The 20,122-nt window shown below is 46.6% G+C and overlaps 1 protein-coding gene across 1 annotated transcript in view; it reads left to right on the forward strand.

The window, feature by feature from the left end:
- LOC122811222 (V-type proton ATPase subunit B, brain isoform) overlaps nt 1-20,122 on the forward strand; it is a 1,846,974-nt gene that overhangs the window by 533,101 nt on the left and 1,293,751 nt on the right. Inside the window, exon 4 of the mRNA XM_044082914.1 lies at nt 2,037-2,130. Coding sequence (XP_043938849.1) covers nt 2,037-2,130 — 94 coding nt within the window. The remainder of the gene's footprint in view (nt 1-2,036; nt 2,131-20,122) is intronic.

The following is a 20,122-nucleotide window of genomic DNA, read 5'->3' on the forward strand; positions in this document are numbered from 1 at the left end:
ACATTCGTTGAATAGATTGTTGCTATTTCAAAAAATTACTCAACAATAAAAAACGATACAGGTATATAAAAACTATAAAATAGTGTAATAATAATTAATGATTGGACCTCTATTAATCCCAGAAACTATATATCTGCTAAAGAGATTTTGCTCTAAATCTAAGTGTAATATCTTTAAAGTAGTGCTGGTCTGATGCTCAAGGCTGTATTCATACCTGGCTCTATGTGTGCCCTTAGCAATAATATCCATTTCAATTCAAAAAGTTCAAGAGTACCTACTGCATTTCCTTCCCTTCTGTTATGATGTAATATCTGTAAAACTCTAAATTTGAACACGTGAGATGGAAACATTTGACAATGTCGGGCAAGTGCATTATTAATATTCATCTTCCGTATATCATAGAGATGATTGTAGGCTCGATCTCTGAGCCTACGTATTGTCATGCCCACATAGTAGGCATTACAATTATCACAAGTGGCCAAATAAACAATATTTGTAGTGTCACAAGTTGCATAAAAGTTCGGTGTAAACTTATAACCAGTATACGGATTCTCATATGTCTGTTGGTCACTAATAAAGTTACATACGCAACACTTCTTACAAGGAAAGGTGCCTCGCCTAAAAGCCATTCTAATGTCCAAAGGTGTATTTAGTAATTTCTCCTTACATAATAACCTTTTTAAATTATTATATTTAATAATTAATATATGTATATATATGTGTATATATATGTATATATATGTATATATATGTATATATATATATATATATATATATATATATATATATGTATATATATATATGTATATATATATATATGTATATATATATGTATATATATGTGTGTATATATATATGTATATATATATATGTATATATATATATATATATATATATATATGTATGTATATATATATATATATATAAGTATATATATATGTATATATTTATATGTATATATTATATATATATGTATATATGTATATATATATATATATATATATAAGTATATATATATGTATATATATATATATATATATATATATATATATAAATGTGTGTGTATAATTTGACATTACATACAAATTTATGCACCACATAACCAGTTAGTACAGATGAAAAAAAAATTCTGTGCTAAGAAACAAATGGAGAGTGCATTTTTGGGAGTTGGTGTGGAATTCAGTGAGTGTGACTTTCACTATTCAGTGAAACTTTAAGCATTTGCAGTGAATTGGCGACTACTGTCTTGGTATGCTCTGCTGTAAGGGAACTACCGTCTTGGTATGCTCTGCTGTAAGGGAACTACCGTCTTGGTATGCTCTGCTGTAAGGGAACTACCGTCTTGGTATGCTCTGCTGTAAGGGAACTACCGTCTTGGTATGCTCTGCTGTAAGGGAACTACCGTCTTGGTATGCTCTGCTGTAAGGGAACTACTGTCTTGGTATGCTCTGCTGTAAGGGAACTACTGTCTTGGTATGCTCTGCTGTAAGGGAACTACCGTCTTGGTATGCTCTGCTGTAAGGGAACTACTGTCTTGGTATGCTCTGCTGTAAGGGAACTACCGTCTTGGTATGCTCTGCTGTAAGGGAACTACTGTCTTGGTATGCTCTGCTGTAAGGGAACTACTGTCTTGGTATGCTCTGCTGTAAGGGAACTACTGTCTTGGTATACACTGCTATATGAGGAAGTCTGTTGTGTACACTGCTGTATGGGGATGCCTGTCGTGGTTTGCACTGCTGTATGGCAACGCCTTTCGTGGTATGCACTTTGGTATGAAGCACTCCCAGCACAGGGGCTTCAGAGACAACAACTGCCAAGCTGAAGTGCAAGAGGGGGTGAACCCAAATATTAAAGTGCATGAAGTAGGGCTCACAGGTCCTCTGTTTTGAGTGTGTTTATTATTTTACTATGGTGACCATAGTGTGTCTTATTTCAGGTGTTTTTTTATAGTTTTGTTTGTAAAAAAAATCTGCTTTTTAATCACAGAACATTGTCTAGCTTGCAGTTATGCTTTTTTAATTTTTCGTTTTCAATAGGTTTTTGAAGGGACTTCTGGAATTGATGCTAAGAAAACTACATGTGAGTTTACAGGTGACATTCTCCGTACACCTGTTTCTGAAGACATGCTAGGTAAGAAGGGATATACTGACCAAGACTGTTACATTTCTTGCTAATCATGTTCTTTTGCAGAAGATCAATATTGGATTGAAGGATTGAGTTGAGAACTTTTTTTCTGCACTAAACAGCACTTTAAAGTTTTTTGCATGACAACTTATTGCAAAGGCATTTATTTGACCCAGGATCACATGGCAGACCAAGCTCATGGAGAGACTTGCCAAGAAGAAATGTAGAGCTGACTTGGTTGCTGATCATTTGACCTGCCTGGTAGTGGGAATAGAGGGGATATGTAGCTGTTATCGCACAAGGTTGTTTGGTACCTCCTTTGGCATAAGGGCCAGCCCCGACATGTTTAGTGTTTGTTAGGACATAATGTCTGATGATAGGTTCTTGAACATGTGATGTTATGTGGTCCTATCTCGCCTACATTCATTACTGATGGGTTCGGAGCCGAGAATCAGCTCCGACTCGGCCAACTATTTTCTAGCACAAAGTCTCTAATTGGCTGGGCTAACCGGTATCCCAGGATGCACCTCGCCCCAAACCCCAGATCTCGTTTGCCGCTCGTTGAGTTAGGACGTGGTCTCGAGCTTGGCTGTGGCTTAGTACACTTTTACTAAACTTTCTAAAGTTTTGTACTTCTCTTTTATACAAAAAAAGCTATTCTCATAGCTGTATTGTGTTTTGTGTGTGTTTGAGCCTGTTCGGTTAGCTTTTTGGAGAGTGTGTGTGGTTTCCCTTGTGTTTGGTGGGCTAGGCCCATTTAATTTAGAGGGACCTAGTCCTTTCCTTCGCATTCGTTCTATAGTGTGTTTTGTTGTCGGTTCCTTTTCCTAGGGAATGTTTAAATTAGAGTTCCTGTGTCCAGTAGTGTTTTCTGCCTTCCTCCTATTGTTGAGTGTTTGGATATTGTTGGACATGTCGAAAGAGCAAAAGGAGCATAAACCCTCCGGGTTTAAAAAATACTCTAAATGTGCTTATAAAATGTCTATTACAGATGGACATGACATCTGTGTTTATTGCATTGGTGCGATTCATTTACAAGAATCATGCAGTGTCTGCCATTCCTTCAGCTCCAGGGTGCTGCAGGAAAGGAAAAGTAAACTGATTTTGAAGGGCCTAGTTAAGCCCGCTTTTGAAGAGGATCTAGAGTCTGCTTCCTCTTACTGCCAAGTCTAAATCTACCAGAACTAAGAAAAGATCTCCGGCTCCATCTAGTTCTTCGGAGGCTTTCATGTCTTCCTTCACTGACGCCCCCTTCGATGGGTCCTCTGTTTTTGGACCCAAAGTGAAAGACACTCTCACCAGATGTGAGCAGGAGGGTAAGACTTTATCTGCCGTACCGTTTTTCTCTTTCCTCTAGGCCTTAGACCAAGACTCAGAGAGGAGGGAAGATGTGGTTCAAGAAGTCACAAAAGTCTTTCCCCGCCACTTATGGTGAGCCCCCCTCCAGAGGCAGAGGAGGGGGGAATTATTCTGGAAGACGCCGTCATAGGGGCAGAGGAGGCCCCCGCAATTTGGGAGACCGCGACTCCTTTCGCGGATCTTCCTATCAGCATCCCTGAGGGATCGCCTGACTGTGCTATTCCGGAGCCAGTCGGGGGCCGTTTTTCGATGCATCCTCAAGCCTGGGAGAGCATCACTCAGGATCGATGGGTGCCTTGAATAATTACCGGAGGTTACACCATTCCCTTTGCTTCACCCCCTCCCCCAAACAAAAAAATCCCAGACGTTCCACCCAGTCAAAGGGATCAAGCAGCACTAGAGATATCAAAGCTGCTAAGAAAAGGAGTCATCCAACCGGTCCCCTCAGACCAGATCGGATCAGGAACTTACTCGAGACTTTTTGGTGCTGAAAAAAACAGGGGACCCGAGACCCATTCTGGATCTCAGCCGATTGAATCACTACATCCTGAAGTTCAAATTCGGAATGGTCACTCTTCAATCCATCTTCCCATTGCTGGGAGAGGGAGTATGGATGTGCTCCATCGACCTCAAGGATGCCTATTACCACATCAAGATAAACAAGGCATCCAGGAATCATTTACGCTTCTGGCTGGGAGCCAGTCATTTCCAGTTTTGAGCCCTACCCTTTGGTCTCACCACAGCCTCCAGGGTGTTTACCAAGTGCATGGCAGTGGTGACAGCTCACCCGAGACGTCTAGGATTCCAGGTGTTTCCTTACCTGGACGATTGGCTCCTTACCACCCCCACCAGGCATCTCCTCATTCAAGCCAGGGAGGCTACCATAACCCTTTGCCAAAGGCTAGGAATTACGTTAAACTGGGAAAAATCTGACTTGCTGCCATCACAGCATGTTGTATTTATAGGCACAGAGCTAGACTCTGTTCAAATGAGGGCCTTTCTACCTCTAGAAAGGATAACCTCTAGAAAGGATAACAGTGTTGCAATCTTAGGTCCAAGCTTTCTTGCCCCGCAAGAAGGTTCAAGCCAGATTAGTTCTTCAGCTATTGGGATCCATTGCGGCGACCATCATGCTAGTGCCCTTAGTCAAGCTACACATGCGGATCCTCTAGTGGCTCCTTTCAGTCCAGTGGTCCTTTCAAAAATTCCCTCTCTCTCATCCAATTCTCCTCATGGAACAATGCAGACAGGATCTCCGTTGCTGGCTATGTTCCTCCAACCTGGACAAGGGGAGGAATCTAGTTCCTTTGTCTCCTGCTGCCACAGTGACCACGGACGCTGCCCAGATAGGGTGGGGGGGCATTATCTGGGCAGAACGGTCCAAGGCACGTGGCAGGATCACGAGGTACACTTAAACATCATTGTCCTAGAGATGAGATCAGTGCTATTAGTGTTGCAAGCACTCCAGAGCTCTTTTCCCCGGGGAACAATTGCTATTCACTCGGACAGCATGTCAGTTGTGTGGTACACTTGAACAAGCAAGGAGGAACCAAGTCTTACCCCCTTTGCAGAGAAGCCATGAGAGTGTGGAATTGGGCAGTGTCTTCCCAACGGTTTCTAGTGGCAACGCACATTCCGGGAAAATCCAACGTGTTAGCAGACAGGCTAAGCAGAGCTATTCTGATGCCGTACGAGTGGTCTCTGAACAACTGAGTTGCGACTTGGATATTCAGCAGGTGGGGTCAGCCTTCCTGCGATCTCTTTGCCAGTCCTGTCAATGCCAAATGCAACAACTACTTCACCCTGATCCCCCCACTGGGGGAGTCACCCAGGGATGCACTAGTCCATGGTTGGCCTCCCGGTCTGCTCTATGCCTTTCCTCCGTTTCCTCTGTTACCAAGAGTGATTCAGAAAGCCATTTACTTTGGAAGCAAGATGATTCTAATTGCGCCACACTGGCCCCGCCAAGTCTGTTTCCCTTTCTTCAATGGTAGACAGTGGACGGTCCTTGGACTCTGGATCCAGTGCCAGACCTATTGACTCGCATGTCGGGACAGTTCCACCCCTCCCTACAGTCCCTCAGGTTGACAGCCTGGCTGCTCCACTTCCATCATTAGACTACATTCCCTTTCGCCTGAGGTGGTGCATATCCTATCGTCATCTCAAGTCCTCCACCAGAAGAATTTACTCCAGCAAATGGAAGAGATTTTCCACTTGGGCTTAGGCCCAAGGCCTGGACCCTTTCACAGCCCCTATATCGGCGGTCTTAGACTTTTTAGCTATGCTCTTCTGACAGGGCTCCGCTTCCTCGACCATTAAGGTGCAGCTGGCGCCCATTTCTAACTTCCATGTATCCTACGAGCCCGCTCTTATGGGCCATAAACTTTGCAAGACCGTTTTGAAAGGAGCCTGGTTACTTCGCCCTCCTGTGTCAGAACCCGTCATACCATGGGATTTAAGTCTGGTGTTGCAAGCCATCACTTCTCTGCCCTTTGAGCCGGCTGCCACTTGCGAACTAAAATTCTTATCCTGGAAGACGGCGTTCTTGGTGGCCATCAATTCGGCTAGAAGAGTATCAGAACTTCAAGCGTTGTCCATTAAGCTCCCGTATTTGATCTTCCATAAGGACAGTGTATCCTTGAGACTTGATCCGTCCTTCCTCCCTATGGTGTCGTCCACGTTTAACCTCCAATCCATTGAGTTACCTGTTTTTTTCCAAACTTCTCCAACAAAGCAGAGTTCAAATTTCATCAAGTGGATGTGCATAGACAACTGAGATTCTATTTACACAGGACGAAACATGTAAGAAAATCGGATCAATTGTTTGTGTCCTTCTCAGAGAATACAACGGGTGGCCCTGTTTCCAAGTGCGCAATTTCTAAGTGGATTAAGGATTGCATTTCCTTTATTTACTCATCAGCAGGGCAGAAATTTACCATTCCCAGTTAAGGCTCATTCCACCAGGGCAGGCTCGACTTCAATAGCGTATCATGCCAGGCTTTCCTTGGACGACATTTGTGCAGCGGCCACCTGGGCTTCTCATCATACCTTTATCTCATTATAAGCTGGACGTGGCATCTAGAGGTCAGGCTTCCTTTGGTTCCATGGTTCTCAGGAGTATTTTCCTATGAGCCTCCTGGGTTAGAGGTGCTAGGGACGCTGTCCCATCAGTAATGAATGTTGGCGAGATAGGACCACATAATATCAGATGTTAAGTTGTCAATCTCACCTTCATTCTTGCTGGATGGGTTCGGAGCCGATCCTCGGCTCCGACTCGGCACTTGCTTAGCTTGAGAACTCCTTTTACCAGCTCGAGGCAACCCCTATATCCCATGATGCAAGGCGGGACTACCTCAGATCTCGTTTGCCGCTTTGCGAAGAGGTCTCTTTTTTGCCAGCTCAGTTAAGGTTGAATTTTCAAACAGTTTAGTCAGGGTTTTGTCTCTCCCTTGTTCTATATCATAGTGTGTAGTGTTTCTACAGCCCACCCTATTTCCCCATATATTTAAAAACTTTCTAGTTATAGTTAAGTTTATTTTTTTCAGTTAGGCCTAGGCCTCTTTTCTTAATCCCTATCTGTGTGTGTTTTTGTTGGGATTAATAGTGTGACTGTTTGGGGTGTGTGAGTGTTGTTTTTTACTTGGACTATGTCTAAGGAAGGAAAGGTCTCAGGCTTCAAGAAGTGTGACTCGTGCTGTCAGAAAATGTCTCTGACAGACGGTCACACTTCTTGTGTTTACTGCCTGGGGCCTTTACACCTGCAGGACTCCTGTGCCATATGTCATTCTTTTAGCCAGAGAGTCCTGCAGGAGAGGAGGAACAAATTGATCCTCCGTGGCTTACTAAAGCCAGAAGGTTCACCCACTAAAACTGGGTCGAGTAAACCTTCAAAGCCACCTAAGGTTCAGGCTACAGTTGTTAAGCCTTCCTGGTGGCTCCGACTTCGGAGTCGAGATCGGCTCCGGCCGGAGCCGATCTTTCTTCTTCTGATGTGGTAGTGTCGGTTCCTACCGGCTCCGACACTCAATCTACTGTTGCCTTGTCGGCTCCGGCTGGGGCCGACGTATTATCCAGTATCGGAGCCGAAGCCTTCGGCTCCATCTGGAACCCAGAGGACGCCGGCTCCGATGGCTTCGTCCAAGAAGAGATCTCGGTCCCCTTCTTTGAATCTATCCACTGCCTCCGAGGTCTCCTCTTTGTCGGAACGGAGTCATCGGGGCCGATCTTCGAGATCTTCCAGGCTGTCTGACCACGATTTAGAGAGGGTGGTAAGCAGGCTGTTGAAGTCACAGGCACTAGCCGAAATGCTCCATAGCCCGTCTCAGCAGACTTCGCTATTGCTCTCCCCTTGAACTTCCTCCTCCGACTCCCTCCAGAGTTCGGAGCCGGAGCTTCGGGACAGCGACCGCTTCGCCGGAACCGATACATCGCCTTTCAGCTCCGTCGTGTTCGGCCCCGATCTGCTCCATGAGACCTTCCTTGGAGGGATCCGTCGTCGAGTTTCCCTTGTCGGCTCCGAGGGGCTAGTGGCATCGGACCCTTGTCCGACCCGCCTCCCTCTCGAGGCTTTGGCTTTGGTAAGCTCGGCACCGACATCGGCCTCGGAGCCTTCTCTCTCAGTGGAGCCGGGAATTCCTATTTCTTCGGAACGGGAATATTCTGGCCTCCCGGGGAGAGGAGCCTTTGAGGTGATGAGGAGTGTCCTGGCAGCTGAGCCAGGTCAACGGTCCATCCCTTTAGCTCCTCCCTCTTCGGTGCCTGTGGATGTCTCTTGCCAGCCTCTTGCTCTCAGGCCCAGGGATCCATCGCCCCAGGTTTCCCCATTGGGAATAACTTCCTCTTCCGAGGTTTCTCCTGATCCTGCAGGGGAACCCCCTCGGAAGAGGACGTGTAAGAGGAAACACACAGACTCCCCTGAGTCTACAACATCTGATACCGACTTAGATGAGTCGGAGGGTTCCCCACGGTCCCCCTCTGAGGATATCTCCTTTTCAGACATCCTTGAGCTCCTCAAACAGAGGGGGAATTGGCCCTCCATTGACCCCTCCGAGGATGAGTCTGTATACCTGGAGGCTTTTGGATCCCGACCCTCCACCTCCTGAGTGTCTCCGCCTTTTGACCCACTTATGCAGGTAGTGGCTCGTAAGGCATGGGCAGCTCCAGATTCTGTGGAACCGGGCCCAGGAGACCATCCAAATTTATTACGGCCCCTTCAGACAAGCAGTTTCTTTCTAAGGGCGTCTCTGTGGATGCTATGGTGGTGGCGGCCACCAAGAAGGAACTTGCGGATCCTTCAGTGCCTGTCCATCCTCCTAACAAAGATTCTAGGACCGTGGACAGGTATGGCAAGCGGATGTTTTCTTCAGCGACCTTTGCTATGCGTTCGCTGAACTACCTTTGTCATTTCACCAGACTTCAAAGAGATATTCTCAAGGAACTAGGTGAAGTGGTTCAGGATCCTTCAGCTGCTGGGGCTCAAGACAAGATTGCCTCACAGCTAGCAATCCTAAATTCTTTAACCAACTCCTCCATGCGGCTCATATCCTATGCAGCCGATGGAGCGAGCAGAGCCGCAGGCACAGGAGTGGCTCTTAGACGTCATGCCTGGATGCGGCTTTGTAATTTTGCGGACCCCTTTAAGGCGTCCTTCACCAATACCCCCTTTGACGGTTCGGCTTTGTTCGGACCTCAGGTGAAGGAAACCTTGACCAGGTGTGAGCAAGACGGCAAAACTCTTTCTGCCGTTGGAGTCCATTTTTCCACCCCTTCTAGACCCTACCCCAAGGGTCAGAAAGGAGGAAAGATGTGGTTCCGTAAAGCCCAAGGAGCAGCGCCAGACACGCGTGGTCAGTTTACCCCCAGAGGCAGAGGGGGTAACAATAATAGATGCCACCCTAGAGGCAGAGGGGGTCCTCAGAACCAGGGCAACAGGGAGTCTCTTCCTGAGAAGCCCTTTCAGCATCCCTGAGGTGTTGCCCGACTGTCCACCCTTGGAGGCAGTCAGGGGAAGGATTTCGCTGTACCCAGTAGCCTGGCATTCCCTTTCACAAGATATGTGGGTGCAGTCGATCATATCCGAGGGTTACAAAATCCCCTTCGAAAGGTATCCGACCTCACCAATCCCTTCCAGACATCTCACCCGGTCAAAGGGATTTGGCAGAACAGGAGGTTTCAAAGCTCCTAGAAAAAAGAGCCGTCCAGACTGTTCCAGCAGACCAAGTAGGATCCGGCGTCTACTCTAGATTCTTTTTGGTCCCCAAAAGGACGGGAGATTGGAGACCAATTTTAGACCTGAGCAATCTAAACAGATTTGTCAAGAAGGCAAGATTCCGGATGGTCACACTTCAGTCCATTCTGCCCTTTCTGGGCAAGGACAACTGGATGTGCTCGATAGACCTTCAGGACGCGTACTATCACATAACGATACACAGGCGCTCCAGGAGGTTTCTCCGCTTTCGGCTAGGGACCAGTCATTATCAATTCAGAGCCCTGTCCTTTGGCCTCACTTCAGCCCCCAGAGTGTTTACCAAATGCATGGCAGTGGTCACAGCTCATCTGAGACGTCAAGGATTCCAGGTGTTTCCTTATTTAGACGACTGGCTCCTCTCCGCCACCACCAAGCATCAGCTTCTTCAGAGCAGAGACTACACTCTGCAAAGGTTGGGAATATCAGTGAATTTCGAAAAATCTTCTCTGCTGCCTTGCCAATCTATCACCTTTATAGGCGCAGAATTAAGCACCGTCAGTTTGTTAGCCAGACTAACAGATCAGAGAATTCTGGACATCCAAAAATACGTTCGGATTTTATTGCAGAGCAGCAGAGTCAAAGCCAGATTGATTCTGAAAGTTCTAGGTCTTATGGCTGCGGCCATTGTTCTTCTACCATTGGCTCGCTTCCACATGCGTCTTCTGCAGTGGATGTTATTCACTCAGTGGTCGTTCCAGAGCCTTCTTATGAGACACGAAATCTTAGTTACACAATCGTGCAGGACTCATCTAACCTGGTGGATATCTTCCCCTCTTCTTCATCAGGGCCGACCATTTGTTCCCCCTCCTCCGGTTGCCACAGTCACTACAGATGCCTCTCTGATCGGGTGGGGGGGCATTATCAGGGCAGGATGGTCCACGGGACATGGCAACCCATAGAATACCATCTGCACATAAATGTCCTGGAGATGAGAGCGGTGCTTTTAACGTTGCAAGCCCTCAACGACTTTCTTCCCGCGGGGACTATTGCAGTTCAAACGGACAACATGTCTGTGGTCTGGTACATCAACAAGCAGGGCGGGACCAGGTCCTATCCTTTGTGTCGAGAAGCTCTCAGACTTTGGCAATGGGCAATCTCCTCTCATCGGTTTCTGATAGCAACGCACATCCCCGGCAGGTCCAACCTCTTAGTGGACAGGCTGAGCAGAGCCATTCTCATGCCTCACGAGTGGTCTCTCAATCAATCAATAGTGGACCAGATATTTCTGAAGTGGGGCACCCCTTGTTGCGATCTTTTTGCTACACCCCAAAACAACAAATGCCCGACTTCTTCACCCTCTTTCCCTACCAGGCCAACCCCCGAGAGACTCTCTAACCCAGGATTGGCCCCGGGGACTTCTGTACGCCTTTCCTCCTTTCCCCTTAATTCCACAGCTCATTCAGAAAGCTACCGTTTTGAGGGCCAAGTTGATTCTCATTGCCCCTTACTGGCCTCGACAAATTTGGTTTCCGACCCTACATCGTCACCTCCTGGTGCAGCCTTGGCATCTGGACCCAGTTCCGGATCTTCTGATCCACCAATCGGGTCAACAGCACCGGGCCATTCGTTCTCTCAACCTCACTGCTTGGTTGCTCCACTTCCTTCCCTAGCCAGGCTTCCTATGATCTCTGATCCTGTCAGAGATATCTTAATAGCTTCTTTGAAGTCGTCCACCAGAACGGTTTATGCTAGCAAGTGGCGACGTTTTTCCCTTTGGGCAAACTCCAGGCACATTGATCCCTTTACTGCACCTGTGCATTCTGTTTTAGATTTTCTGGCTGAAGTTTTTCAGTCAGGATCTTCTTCATCAACAGTCAAAGTTCAATTGGCGGCTATTTCCAAATATCATGTTGGCTTGCAAGATCGTAACATTATGTCACATAGACTATGCAAAGCTTTTCTGAGAGGAGTCTTTCTCAAGCCTCCAATAAAACATCCTCCTCCACAATGGGATCTGAATGTATTGTTAGCATCCTTGATTTTACCACCCTTCGAACCGTCTGCTTCATGCTCCTTGAAGTTATTGACCTGGAAAACTATATTCTTACTGGCTGTCACTTCAGCAAGAAGGGTATCCGAGATTCAAGCTCTCTGCATCCGTTCCCCTTACTTGGTTTTTCCCAAGAACAGGGTATCCTTGAGAACAAATCCATCTTTCCTCCCCAAAGTTGTTTCTCAAACTAATATTAATAAATCCATCGATCTACCAGTTTTTTTCCCGAATTATTCTGACAAAGCCGAACAAAAGCTTCATTTTTTGGATGTCCATCGTCAGCTCAGGTATTATTTGCATAGAACTAAACAATTCAGGAAATCAGACCAATTATTTGTCTCCTATGCAGAAAACAGGAAAGGTCTCCCAGTATCTAAAGTGACCTTATCCAGATGGTTATCTTCCACCATTTCTTACGTGTATTCGCTCAGAGGCAAGCAACTACCCTCTAAACTGAAGGCACATTCAACCAGGAGCCTATCCACTTCTACAGCCTTTCAGGATAGGCTACCAATTGATACCATTTGTGCAGCAGCTGCTTGGGCCACTCCTCATACCTTTGTCTCTCATTACAAATTAGATTTGGCCTCCAGGGACAGAGCCAGTTTTGGTTCCACAGTTCTCAAGAGTCTGTTCCATTGAGCCACCCGGGATACAGGTGCTAGGACGGTCCCATCCAGCAGAATGAAGCGAGATTGACAACTTAACATTTAGAAGTTATGTACCTACCATAACGCTCCATGTTAGTTGTCTTCTCTCGCTTCTTTCTTAAGGCCCTCCCTCCTTCCCCCTGGCCTGGACAGATCTTGAAGGGCTTCTCTTTCTCAGGTTTTTCTCTCCTGAGTCTTCAATAGAAGAGTCTATTTATTAAGAACTTGTTTTTCCTAGTTCTACTAGGTTATTCTTTCATTTAGCAGGGTATTATAGCTACCAAACGAGATCTGAGGTAGTCCCACCTTGCATCATGGGATATAGGGTTGCCTCGAGCTGGTAAAAGGAGTTCTCAAGCTAAGCAAGTGCCGAGTCGGAGCCGAGGATCGGCTCTGAACCCATCCAGCAAGAAAGAAGGCGAGAGAAGACAACTAACATGGAACGTTATGGTAGGTACATAACTTCTAATTAGTTATGTACTCACCATAACGATCGATGTATGTGGTCCATCTCGCCTGCATTCTTACGTACCCTCCCACCTGCCCCCTTCCTGAAGGATTTGGAGGAAAATTGCTTTGAGACCCTTCAAAATTGTTTTTTATTCCTTTTTCCTGGTGGGTGATATTCCTCTTAGTGAGGTTTGTGTATGTGGAGTGACTGCGATGTATGCAAACAAGATCTGGGGGTTGGGGCGAGGTGCATCTTGGGATACCGGTTAGCCCAGACAATTTAAGACTTCGTGCTAGAAAATAGTCAGCAGAGTCGGAGCTGATTCTCTGCTCCGAACCCATCAGTTATGAATGTAGGCGAGATGGACCACATACATCGATCGTTATGGTGCGTACATAACTAACTTTTTGACAAGAAAGTAAGATGAGAAATGTTAAGGTATAATAAGGAAAAGTCTCCAAGTTGGATTTTGGTAACACCCAGAACCCAGAAATAAAATCTGTGATTGTTGGGATGGGAGGCTGAAGAGGAGCAGGGAAGACTTTGTCAGTGATCTAAGTATGTTGTAATGTTATTTCATGAGAGGTGTGGACTGTGGAAGCTGGTGCTGATTAATGCTAATATCTTATATTCCCAAGACAGATTCTTTGGGTGTTTTTGTTTTGTTTTCTTAGTTATAGGCTTGTTTCAAAACAAATAATATAATGGATTTTGTAAGTGGAACACAGCTCTGATTTAAATAAATGATATTCTTCATATGGTTAACATTTACAACTTTCGAGAACTTGGCCGCAGGTGATGTGCTGTATCTGGCCCAGCTTCAAGAGATGCAAACAGATCCTTTTGGATGGGATGACTTTTTCACTGTAGGAACATCAGCATGTTTCCTGTGCAAGAAGGAGGCACCTGTGCCATCATTTTTCCTTGTGTTTTGTAGTGACAGTCGACCACTGTGTATAGGAACATCAGCATGTTTCCTGTGTAAGAAGGAGGCACCTGTGCCATCATTTTTCCTTGTGTTTTGTAGTGACAGTCGACCACTGTGTATAGGAACATCAGCATGTTTCCTGTGTAGGAAGGTGGCACCTGTGCCATCATTTTTCCTTGTGTTTTATAGTGACAGTCGACCACTGTGTATAGGAACATCAGCATGTTTCCTGTGTAAGAAGGAGGCACCTGTGCCATCATTTTTCCTTGTGTTTTATAGTGACAGTCGACCACTGTGTATAGGAACATCAGCATGTTTCCTGTGTAAGAAGGAGGCACCTGTGCCATCATTTTTTTTTGTGGTTTATAGTGACAGTCGACCACTGTGTACTTGACAACATGAGTTATTTTAGTGTTTAGGTCAGAATTTCCAGAGCACAACTGAGAAGTACCCTTTCTACTGTTGAAGTTAAGGTTTGCTGTTTTTGTATTTATATTTGGCAAAACCTTTAATTTTGTGTGTGGGTATCAGACTCCACACAGATGTTCACTTGCAGTGTCTTGTTTGCATAGACCTTGTAATAATGTGTCTTGCTGTTCTGTTTAAACCGTGTTTTAGTAAGAAAACCTTCAAACGAAGGGAGGCTGTTTAGTTGTCTGGTGCATTAAAGAAGCCAGAAGTCCCCTCCAGAAGGTCACAGAGTTGGATGACCCACCTGTGGCATTTATTTGAGATGTCCCCTTATAGAAACAAAGTGAAATGGAAAAGTGAGCTTACCATGAGAAGGGCAAATACGAAGCCAGTGACGGTGGCAGTCTCTCATATATGGTCCCTTTAAGCCTTTAGTTTTGCCATGAGCAGGGCAAATCAGGAGGCAGTGGCAATCTGTCACCTGGTCCCTCTAAACATGTAGTTGGTAGTTGTTTTGTGAGGCTAATTTGGCCCTGGCTTAGTTGCCTTGTCCATTCTGGAGAAAACCTTGCAGTCAAGACTTTTGCACATCACTGTAAACCGAAGTTGCTGGCCCTACAATTGGCCCGGGTGTCTGTTACCTGTTATCTGCATCCATTGACAGGTTCCTTATTACTTTCCCACACCAGGTAGACAGATTGCTGATATGGCAGTGCAGCATAAAGGGGGGGGGGGTGCTGCACTCTCGAAGAGATGTTAAAATGAGGCCCTATCTGCTTGAGTTGGTGGAAGCTCAGGTGGACATTAGATCCCATGACATTTATCAAAAAGAGTAGGTGAAATTCCCTAATGCCCTGGCTAAGATTCCCTTCGTAGTATCAATGCCACCTTGGTCTACCCTTAAGAGGCTAATAACCTAGTCTGATTAAACCAGTCAACAAAGAATAGGCAGATAAATTCAGAGGGAAGGGATGTTGTATCATCCTTGCTAGTGAGGGCATTTCCAACCATCTTGCAGAGGAGCAAGCTTGTGTGTTGTCTCAGTTCCAGAGGAGAAATGTCCTGTTTTAAGGGCTCTGAAATCTGCCATTTTACAGGACTTGAAAAGATCAGTGCTGTAGCATCAAAGTGCCTCTTCATCTCTACTCCCCAGCCAAGGCAGACTTCACCCCCACCACACACACATACATACATACTCACTCTCTCTCACACACAGACACGCACGTACACACTCTCTTTCTCTCACACACTCTCTCTCTCACACACACACACACACACACACACACACACACACACTCTCTCTCTCACACACACACACACACACACACACACACACACACACACACACACACACACTCTCTCTCTCTCTCTCTCTCTCTCTCTCACTCTCTCTCTCACTCTCTCTCTCACTCTCTCTCACACTCTCTCTCACACTCTCTCACACTCTCTCTCACACTCTCTCACACACACACACTCTCTCTCTCTCTCTCACACACACACACACACACACACACACACACACACACACACACACACACACACACACACACACACACACACACACACACACACACACACACACACACACACTCACACACTCTCTCACACTCTCTCACACTCTCTCTCACACTCTCACACTCTCTCACACTCACACCTCTCTCACACACTCTCTCTCTCACATACTCTCTCTCACACACTCTCTCACACACACTCTCTCACACGCACTCTCTCACACACTCTCACACACTCTCACACACACTCTCTCTCACACACTCTCTCACACACTCTCACACACACTCTCACACACACTCTCACACACACTCTCACACACACACTCTCTCTCACACACACTCTCTCATGTGAGCACAGACTCGCACGCTCACGCTTTCGCACGCGCTCTCTCACACTCACTGTTGCGCACGCGAGAGTGTGCGTGCGCACTCACAGTAGCAGAAGTGGGCCAAAGACTAGATGTGAAGTTGTTCATTCTCGCAGTTTATTACACGTGGGTATGGAGCCAATCCATCGGCTCCTAGTCTGCCGCTTTCCAAGCTCAACATCTTTCAGTAGCTCGAGGCACAGTACCTATCCCATGATACTCTGACTAACCCCCAGATCTAGTTTGCCGCTGCAACGGATCGCAAGTCTGTGTGCTCGAGCCAGTGAAGGTTTATTAAGAAGTATTTTTACAGCTAAGTTTACCTTTTTTATATATATGTATATGTTTTTCTACCAGTATTCCCTTGTTATACTATCTTTTTTAGGGCTTTGTCCCTGTTTAGTGTGTTTTATTGGAGCGAGTTGCTCTTGGGCCTTGCCTCTCTTCAGGTGGTTACATCCTTTAGTGTAGTTGTACAGGGATCTATCTTTTTCTCCTATCCCACTTTTTGGCAAGGTTGTTTTTTGATTATTGGATTCTACTGTTGTACTTTATATTATCAGGGATCTGATAATTGTGTTTTCTCGGTTTCTCTTCTTGTGATTGGATAGTACTAGTGTATTTGATATTATCAGGGATCTGATAATTGTGCTTTCTCCTGGACATGATGGCTGACGAAAAGCAAAAGTCTGGATTTAAAAGATGATTGTGGCCAAAAAATGTCAGTAACAGATAACCACATTTCTTGTTTGTTTGCGACCTCTCCATTTGCAGGAGGATTGTTCCATCTGCCAATTTTAGTGGCAGAGTTCTGTTAGAGAGACTTGGGAAACTTATTGGTCGAGGTCTCAACACCTGAGTTTCAAGAAGCTTTGGACAAGTCTGACCAGACCTCCAAGTCTTTGAAAGGGTCAAAGTTGTCTCTGGTCTCCTTGGAGCCCAAGTCTTTGGCTCCAAGCACCTATGTTAAGGTGGGGTCACCGGTTCCTAGGTCTTCGTGTGTCGAACTGATGATTCGGGGCCAACCTTTGGTTTTGGAGCCAGTATCGGAGACTTTAAAATCTCCAATACTTGGGTCTGCAGCTTCTTCGGCCCCTTCAACCTGCTCTTCAAGGATGTCAGATATTGATGTGGACCGTGTGGTGCAGAGGCTCTTGGAGAACCCGGCATTGGCTAAACTGCTCTTGGCTTCGTCCCAACTGGGTTCGAGCCCTGTTCCCGCCCCATTGCCTGTGACTACTCCTCCTCCTCCGAGCCTACCCAGGCCTTCGGAGCCGGAAGATCTGATGGTTGTGGAACCCGTGGAGCAGAGTCCTGTTCCAATGACTGGTTCCACCCACCCTGTCCTCTTCAGTGCCGTCCGAAGCGTCTCTGATCAGACGCTGTCTCTCGTCTGTTCCGGGGGGGGTAGAGTCGAACTGACACGTTGGTTCTGACACTTCCTCTCAAGGCTTCAGTGCAGGTGAGCTCAGCTCCATCCTTGGGTTTGGAGCCCTCGGCACCTGCTAGGCCTTCATCTTCCTCGGAACTGGTGGCCTCCTCTGGCCGAGAGTCCAGGGCCTTTGATGCCATGAGGAGGGTGTTGTCTGTTCAGACCCACACTATACAGGTCTTTACTCTTCCTCCCTGAAGATGCTGAGTTCTTCCTTTTCGTCTAAAGCACCTACTAAACGTTGAGACCTAGAGAGTCAGGTATCCCGTTTGGGTGAACCCTGCTCTACTGAAACTTCACCAGCCGCCCCCACTGATGAAGTTCCCAGAAAGAGACTCTGCAAGAGGAGGCATTTGAATTCCCCTCGGGAAACCTTGACATCAGACACAGACTTAGAGGAATCGGAAGGCTCCCCACGGTCCCCTCTGAGGATGTCTCCTTTGCGGACATCTTAGAAATACTTAAGCAGAGGGGTGACTGGCAGTCCATTCGCCCTACTGAAGATGAGTCTGTGCTCCTGAAGGCCTTTGGGTCTCAGCCCTCCACCTCCTGGGTTACTCCACCCTTCGAACTAATGAATCTGGTCACTCGAAGGGCGTGAGAGTCCCCTGACACCATGGAACCAGTCCCTCGGAGGCCCAATAAATTCATCACGCCCCTCAAGAAAAATCGTTCCGCACCAAAGGAGTTCCTGTCGATGCTATGGTGGTGGCAGCGGCCACCAAGAAAGAGAAGTCAGAGACTTCCTGTACTGTCCATCCTCCTAATAAGGATTCTAGGACGATGGACAGATACGAGAAACGCATTTTTAGTTCTGCGACATTTGCCATGAGATCGCTTAACTACTTGACCCATTTTACTCGCCTTCAATGAGATCTCCTTCAAGAACTCTGAGATACTCTAAAGGGTAACACAAAATGAGGCTATTTCGGAAAAGGTTACAGCTCCGCTTTCTACCCTTAATTCTGTCGTCAACTCATCCATGCGGCTCATTTCCTATGCATCCGAGGGATCGAGTTGAGCAGCAGGTTCAGCGATTGCTCTGCGGAGACTGTCCTGGATGCGCTTGTGCTCCTTTGTGGAAGCCTTCAAGTCTTCCTTTGTCAGTACCCCATTTGATGGCTCTTCATTGTTTGGGCCTAAAGTCAAGGAGACCCTCACAGGAAGGAAAGACTCTATCTGCCGTAGGAGTCCGTTTTTCAACTCCTACTAGACCATACCCCAAAGGGCAAAGAGGTGGAAAATTTGGTTCCAGAAGTCCCAAGGAGCTTTCCAGAACACACGTAGTGAACCCCCCCTTCAGGGGCAGAGGAGGGAGCAGTAATGGAAGACCCCACTTTGGCAGCAGAGGGGGTCCGCAGAACCAGGGTGACAGTGAGCAGTTTCCTGGCAAGCCCCATCAGCGCTCCTGGAAGGAGGCCCGACTGTCCTACTCTGGAGGCAGTCGTGGGTCGCTTGCCTTTGTACCCAGACACCTGGCTAGGTGTTACTTCAGATTCTTGGGTACAAAACATAGTTACCAGAGGTTACCTCATTCCCTTTGTAGAACCCCCGTTACCCACAAAAAGAATCCCAGATGTTCCACCCAGTCTGAGGAATCAAGCAGTCACAGAAATCCAAAATATGCTAGAAAAGGAGTAATCCAGGCTGTCCCAGCAGATCAGATAGGATCCGGAACTTACTCCAGATTCTTTTTAGTTCCAAAGAAAACAGGGGACTTGGAGGCACATTTTAGACCTCGGCAAACTCCATACATTTGTAAAGGAGAAGTTCCGGATGGTCACACTTCAATCGATACTCCCGTTCCTGGGGAACGGGCGATTGGATGTGCTCTTTAGATCTCAAGGATGCGTACTACCACATCAAAATGGCCAGATCATCCAGAGATCACCTGCGTTTCCGGCTGGGGGCCAGTCATTACCAATTTTGAGCTCTGACCTTTGGTCTCACTACTGCCCCCATAGTGTTCACCAAATGTATGGCAGTAGTTACGGCTCACCTGAGGCGTCTAGGATTCCGGGTGTTTCCGTATCTGGACAACTGGCTCCTATCCGCCACCACCAGGCATCAACTCATTCAGTCCAGGGATCAATCTTTGTTCTTGGTTAGGAGTAACCATAAATTTCGAAAAATCTGCTTTATTACCATCGCAGCATATCTCCTTTATCTTAGCAGACCTAGACACAACCACCGCCCTGGTCATATTACTTCTAGAAAGAGTCACCTCTATAAGATATCAGGTGTCATGCTTGTTACAATAAAAGACAGTACCTGCTTCTCCGGTGTTAAAACTCTTAGGCACAATGGCAGCTTCCTTCATAGCAGTACCTCTGGGCTGGATGCACATGCAGATACTCCAATGGTTGCTCATCCCCCAGTGGTCCTACCAACAGCTCTCGATGTCATTCAAGATTCTGTTGACAGATGCAAGAGAGAACTTCTCTGGTGGTTGAACAGCCACCAGGTGACAGTAGGGTGACAGTTTATATTACCCCCTCCAGTAGCCACGGTGACAATGGATGCTTCCCTGAAAGGTGGGGGGGGGGGCTTTTTCAGGGAAAGACTGCCCAAGGCACCTGGTCAGAGATGGAATGTCATTTGCACATCAACATCTTGGAGTTGAGAGCAGTGCTTTTAGCATTGCAGCA

The sequence above is a fragment of the Protopterus annectens genome, chromosome 9.part0 (genome assembly GCF_019279795.1).
Source record: "Protopterus annectens isolate FY-2018-M chromosome 9.part0, PAN1.0, whole genome shotgun sequence".
In the NCBI taxonomy this organism is placed as follows: Eukaryota; Metazoa; Chordata; order Ceratodontiformes; family Protopteridae; genus Protopterus; species Protopterus annectens.